The sequence below is a fragment of the Saccostrea cucullata genome, unplaced genomic scaffold, assembly GCF_032062105.1.
Source record: "Saccostrea cucullata isolate Sc308-1 unplaced genomic scaffold, CSIRO_AGI_Scuc_v1 ctg3787, whole genome shotgun sequence".
NCBI lineage: Eukaryota > Metazoa > Mollusca > Bivalvia > Ostreida > Ostreidae > Saccostrea > Saccostrea cuccullata.
In genome coordinates this window covers 28,683-35,513 of record NW_026932379.1, presented here as the reverse complement: position 1 = coordinate 35,513, position 6,831 = coordinate 28,683, and the positions used below count along the sequence as shown (strand labels likewise).

Sequence of the window (6,831 nt, the reverse complement as noted above, 5' to 3'; positions counted from 1 at the left end):
TCATCTCTATATTCAAGGTATGGCCAAATTCTTAAGTTAAAAAGCGCGGAAATTCCCGGGAAAAATAAAGGAATCAGAATTTCCTGGTAATATGCACACTTACACATTGTGTCCTAAATACCTGCAAAATTTGACGAAATTCTGTGCAGCAGTATATGAGGAGTTGCGCTGACAAAAAATCAGGACTGACGGACTGACTGACTGACACTCTGACGGACAGGTCAAAAACATCATACCTCACGCAACTAGGGGTATAATAAAATTATGACTCACTTATAGCCAGGTACTGTAGTTTTAATGTAGTATTTCTGAGCAGATCCACTATGAAATGATTTCAAAGAATACTAAAGGAGTTGCAAAGAAAATAACTACCAAAATAATCATAAGGAAACTTTTTGAGATAGTATATGCCGTTTTCACATGAAAGCTAATCCATATTATGATTCGACTCAATTTTTTCTTGTATTATTGCCAATACACAAAATGAATTCCATCGTCAAACAGGGTACCTAGGAAAATGTCATTTTAATGATAGATCGTTCTACAATATATTTAGCCTGGCAGTCATTATTATTTTGATCAGAAAAGCTCACTTTAGCTTTTGACTTGGGTATATAAAAATAATTAAACACATTTGGCATCAATTTGGATCTTTTGGCACTCTAAGATTACCTCTTCTGTCTTATAGAATTATTTCTTTCTTTGTTAACAGTAGGATTTGTGTATGGTTCCTTCCCTCAAAAACTCCAGTCGACTCAACTCTTCACAAGTGTATGGCATCTATAAGAAAATATAATTATAGAATGTTTTTGTTCTGACTCTCACTTCTAACAGTGCTCTAAGACAATCTAAGCACTGGCATAACTTCATCAGTTACTGTCAGCTTATATTATTAACTAGATGAAGATGAGTATCAATGTTTACAGAAAGACAATGGCCTAAATGGAGAAACGTTTTCTCAGAAATGGTAGAGCATAACACTGTCAGTTTTTGCAGTTTAACTATTTGCTTTCTTATCAGAAATGTTGCCATTATTAATCAAATCATCTTTTACTTATTCTTTACCATAAAATGCATATAATTTCATAAATAAGTCTGGTTTAAAGGTATTCAATTGTTCACATCTCTTAAGGAACTTCAGGTATGTTTATAATGTACAGGTAATAATAAACCACATAATTAGGTTCATAATAACTCAATGTAACTTCACCTTGCTGAGAAACTGAACCACAAAGTCTTGAAGCTGAGGTTGTTGATCAATACAATCTGGAACCACAGACTCATGTATTGTGTTCTCAGCAAACTGTGTGAAGGCAGACAACCCATGGTGGTGAATAAATAGGTCAGGAGAGGTCAAGGTCATCCCAAAGAGGTCAGATAACTTCTTCAAAATCTGAGACTGCTATAAATTGATTTCAGAAGAATTAGTGAACTGAACTACAGTAATAAGGCGATCACTCAGATATAATTGTGAAGAAACTTTGTCATGCAAACATGTAATTCAATCAATTTCTTACAATCTTCTGTAAGATTTCTTTTCTAATCATTCCGTTTCTGTTGAATTGATCTATAACTTACGATGTTATGATGTAATTGATGTAAATTTGTACTGAGGTCTGAAACTTAGATATTCACTTCTAGGTCCTTATTATGAAGGAAAAACAAGTTATTACCTTTAAATTCTCTTACAAACTTTTTGTCTGATAGTTTTTTTTTTTTCTAATGAAAAATTGGCAGTCACCTCTGGAGTTGCTGTAGGCCTGATTTTACCAAAGGACTTCAGAAAACAGACAATCGTCAGATGTAGGTGGTTTGTACAGCCTTGTTGTAACAGGGAACTTGACACAGACAGAATCTATAAATAGAAATAAATGTTGGAACAGGGAATTCATCACATACAGAATCTAAAAACAGACATAAATGTCCAGTAATACACTTCAACTCTAGTTCCTGTCAAGGCATTACTCCTTTTTGTGCAATAAATCAAAAATCAAAGACATTTTTTTTTAATTTGCTTGGCCTTTCCAAACTTGAGATAGAATTGAGTTGGTACCAAGTGGAAAAAATTTATACAAAAATATTTCTGAATATAGAGTTAAAATAGTTAAACCCTTATGATGAATAACAAAAGTATTGTTTCCTGGAGGTTAAAAATTTTTTTTATAAACATTTCCTTATCAATTCACACACAAAACTGATTTGTAGATATTAGCTCTACTGTACTTTCAAAGGACACAAGTTTTCCAGATCTTTTTTGAGTTCACTGCAAATCGAATATTACAGAAATAAAACTCCGCATTCCTAGGTAAAGCTTAATAACAATACCTTCAGTAGAACATCATTATCCAGCAGAGAGGAGAGATGTGAGCTGAGTAATACGAGTCGCTGGAGACACAGCTCGAATAGTGATGAGTCTGTCCAGTCTGAGATAAACATATTTCTCCACAGCTGACTGACCCCATCTGTAATGGACTCGGTCACGGTTGACTGGACGGAATACCCCATCGTATCACTTTTGTCCAATATCTCATATAGGCAGGAAACAGCATTCAGCTGAGAAAATAAAGAAATCTGCTTCCTGGATTCATCATATTAACCAATCAAACATAAATTTATTAAAATGAATTTAAGTGTGCATTAATTTTTTGAAAATAAATTTTAAAGGAACTATAAATTAATAAATATATACACAAATACTATTTTACATACAGGTAGAAGTAAACTACACCATTGAAATAAGTTTTTATGTTGCTATTTGAAGTAAACTTTAGAAAATGAATTGCCTGCATCAACTACATGTACATTTCCTCATCTAATATACTGACCATTCTGTAGCAGTCTTGTTGTGTCTTTTCCGAGGCAACAGAAAATTCCTGCAGAGTTTTTGAACATTTTTCTGTGACTTTGTCCACAAGATTTTGATTGTTTTCATCAGAGAGGCTGGGTAGACAGCAGGACAAGATATAAAGGGTAGAGAGGTCGTCTTCAGAGCTTAGTTTTCTTATCAACTCAGTCTGAAACACACAGAAGGTGATACATCTATAAGTAACAACAAATGAATACAAGCTTTTTACAGATTGCCTATAGATATGTGTATGCAGTGTATTGCAACTCTTAAGATGAAAAACTTTTCATGATATTTTCTAGGAAACAAATGTAATTACTATGAGATTTATAGCTTCTTCAGTGCAATTTATATGAAACCTGTCTAAATCACTATTTGATCTTTAGTTCCAAGTGTATGTTACTGAACCTAAAACTTGGTGAAATTTTAAGTTATCAATGATTTCCTGCTTAATATAAATCATTTGGATGAGAGTTTACCTGATGGTCAGAAGACAGACACTTAATTAATCGAGCGACCAATGAAAGCAATGGAGACTCATGGTCAAAAGACCAACACTGCTTAATCACTTCTAGTAAAAAGGTCACATGATCTCGACAGAGGTCAGCTGAGCCATACCTACAATATAAACAGCACCTGTTGATTATATAGGTATGAATGGAACTAGATAACATCATTACCTTAATAATAATAATAATAATAATAATACTTTATTTAAAGAGGGTAACCTGATTAGTGCAATGCACTAGTCTTCCTTGGGGCCCTCTCAACACATGCACAATAATACAATTATTAAAACATTGTACAATATTATAATAAATAATACAACATGACGTGAAAATACAAGGACATATACAGATCGATTCAAGAACATGGCATTATATAACTTTTAGTTGCGACATGTTACAATGAATTTTTCTACATTTTTACGAAAAGTTTGTACAGTTGGTGAAAAACGGATATGCAAGGGTAACTTGTTCCATAAATGAACACCGGAATAATGAAAAGAATTCTTAAATTGATTTGTTCGATATTTCGGTAGATGAAGATCATAGTTTGTTTCAGATCTAAGAACATAACTATCTGAAGAAATAAATTCAAAGGAATCTCTTAAATAAGTTGGTGCCATACCCTGAAGTGTTTTGTACAGTAATATATATTTATGAAAATCAATTAACTCATATATGGTCAGTCATCCAAGTTTTTCAAATAATGGTAGTGAAGGGGCATCATAAGCCACATCTAAAATAATCCGGGCTGCCCTTTTTTGCAATTTAAAAACTCTATCTATGCCAGCATCTGGCGCATTACCCCAAATAGTAAGACAATAATTCAAAGAAGGCAGAATGTATGCATTATGAAATAGTTTTCTCGTGTGTAAGGGAAGAAATTTTTTAATTCTGCGTAAAGTATACAATTTATAAGTCAAAGATTTACAAACTGAGTCAATATGATAATTATAGCGCAATGAGTGGTCAATATGTACTCCCAAAAGCTTTTCAGATTCAACATTTTCAATTAATTTGTTAGAAGCATATAAATTTAGTTCAGTACAATTTATTCTTGATTTTCTTTGTTGAGTTCCCATGAGCATACATTTTGTCTTGTTGGTATTTAACACCATTTGATTTTTGGAACACCAATTTTCTATCTCACACAAATCAAAGTTTAGAGCATTCTCAATACCTTCTATATTTTTATGATATGTATGTAAGGTTGCATCATCAGCAAACATATCAATATCTGTTCTATTTACATGTAAAGGGAGATCATTTATATACAATAAAAATAATAGGGGACCTAAGATAGATCCTTGGGGCACTCCTGCTGTGACGGGCAAAAAATCAGAGGAGTATGTACCTATTTTTACACACTGAGACCTTGATGTTAAATAAGATTGAAACCATTTAATAGCCATTTGGTCAAAGTGATATGATTGAAGTTTATTTATAAGAATATCATGATTAACCAAATCAAATGCCTTGCTAAAATCGATGAAAGTTATGCCTACTAAATTTCCTTGGTCCATAGCTTGTAGCCAATTATCTTACTAAGTTTTGTTAGAGCCGTTTGACATGAGTGAAATTCTCGAAATCCAGATTGTGATTTAAATAAGAGATCAAAGCTAGAGGTAAAGTTACGTATCTGATTGGCTATGTGTGTTCAGCATATTTAATACTTCGAACTCACTTATATGATTTATACTGAAAAAATTTTCTTTCCCTAGTTTAGTTTCTGTAAATTTATTTAACAATTCTGAATCAAAACTTTGTACTGACATATCTGCTAATAATTTACAGGATATTTCAGTAAAGTGTTTGTTAAAAATATCAACAATATCCTGTAAATCTTCGAAATCCGAACCATTTTGTGTTAAACGGGTAGGTGTGAAATTTTTTGAATCAGATGCCAATTGGTTTAAATAACTCCACATTTCTTTAGGACTTGAACTTTCTTCAATTGCTGATTTGTAATACTTTGATTCCATTCCTTTAATTAACGTGACTGAGGTCGAGGCTTGCTGAGCCCTCTATCATTTTTTTAGACCCAAGTCAAAATATAGCTTTGCTTTGTTAAGTAACCTTTATTTGGTGAATGCAAGCTATAGTTGCAGAATAAGATATAAGTGCAAAATTGAATTTCAGATGAAATTCATTACAAGTATTTATCAACAAAACCTGATGATGAAGCACCACACATCCTCAGCTAGTAGACGGCACCAGGGGTCATGTGAACAAACATTTTCAAACAAAATTCCTTCCTGTTAAAGATAGAAATGGATGAATATTGCTTTTAGTCACTTCCAGTTTGTATTACTTACACTCTGCATACTAATAGCAAAATATACTGTCAAAATAAAATAGTGACATTTTCATTTGAAAAGGAATGTGATATCCTGTAGTTACTCAGAAAATGTTTATTTTGTATTGTATGTAAATATTATTATGTATATGTTTGAATTTATTTCAGTTTAATAAATGACCATTAAAATAAACTTATTCGAAGAAATACGAATTAGCCTGTGTTTGAGTTATTCATATTAGCTACTATTTTTAGACCTTTTGACACAGATGACTGATTTTGACTTCTCATTGGTTATCTTGGTTTTGTAAGTTCATTCCCGTGCCAGTTGTTTCCCGGGCTAGTCGCTGTTTGTAGATTTGTGATTTGAAGTCCATTTTCTTAAAATCAACTTGTATAGAGTATGGGTCTTTGGATTTAAGGTTTCTTTTATTAGTTTTCTTATTCATTACAGAGTATATGTACTAATTTTCCTATATTTCATTTAATTGCCACTTGAATACGTATGTATGACGAGACTGTGTGTTGTGTAAGAGTGCAGTCAGTTTTAACTTTTAAAGTAACTTGTAAAGTTATTCTTTGCTTAAATTACAGATTTAATAATTGAAATTTTTATCGTAATTCTGAGTATTATTTTCATAGTCTTAAATGAGAGAATGACTGAGTGAGCAGGATTAAATAATGTTGTTAAATTTTCATAAAACCTTCCCATTTATTTCAGTCATTGAGTAAATTATTTACATAGATCTAGTATAAAGATTATAAAGCCTAATATATTTATTATACAGGGAAACATGAAATGAACCATAGCGTTGCTGCATTTTACTTTTGACCTTTACACCTCATGTGAGGTAAGGGTATATGTGTGTCTTATTTGCATGAAATTGAGTTTCATGTTATTTTCTATGTTTATAAATTATTTCAGTTCTTGTTACTGAAAGTTTAATTCCTTGATTTTTGTTTATAATTTATTATTTCTAAATCGGAAGTATGTAATGCATTTTTTCATATTTTATAAGAGTAATATTTCCATATGATAATATCTTCAGTAATTCTTTTATTATTTCTGGATAAAGTAATTAATTATAAAGGTCATGTGCAATCAACTTTAAGTGTAATATAATACGACAAGAGATATGATTTTAAATTGACATGTTAAATAGCTGTTTATATTATGTGCTGAT

The 6,831-nt window shown here is 31.6% G+C and overlaps 1 protein-coding gene across 2 annotated transcripts in view; it reads right to left on the bottom strand.

Moving 5' to 3' along the window:
* Positions 1-696: 696 nt before the first annotated feature.
* The window catches only part of LOC134234985 (FIGNL1-interacting regulator of recombination and mitosis-like), a 30,928-nt gene continuing 24,793 nt past the window's right edge, over positions 697-6,831 (bottom strand). The window contains exons 16-22 of one of the 2 annotated variants that reach the window (XM_062717057.1): positions 5,524-5,606; positions 3,325-3,463; positions 2,826-3,014; positions 2,326-2,553; positions 1,742-1,855; positions 1,211-1,402; positions 697-780 (exon numbers count right to left, since the gene is read on the bottom strand). In XM_062717057.1, the coding sequence (XP_062573041.1) occupies positions 706-780; positions 1,211-1,402; positions 1,742-1,855; positions 2,326-2,553; positions 2,826-3,014; positions 3,325-3,463; positions 5,524-5,606 (1,020 nt within the window). In that variant the 3' untranslated portion in view covers positions 697-705. The remainder of the gene's footprint in view (positions 781-1,210; positions 1,403-1,741; positions 1,856-2,325; positions 2,554-2,825; positions 3,015-3,324; positions 3,464-5,523; positions 5,607-6,831) is intronic. The other variant, XM_062717058.1, reaches the window with a different exon arrangement.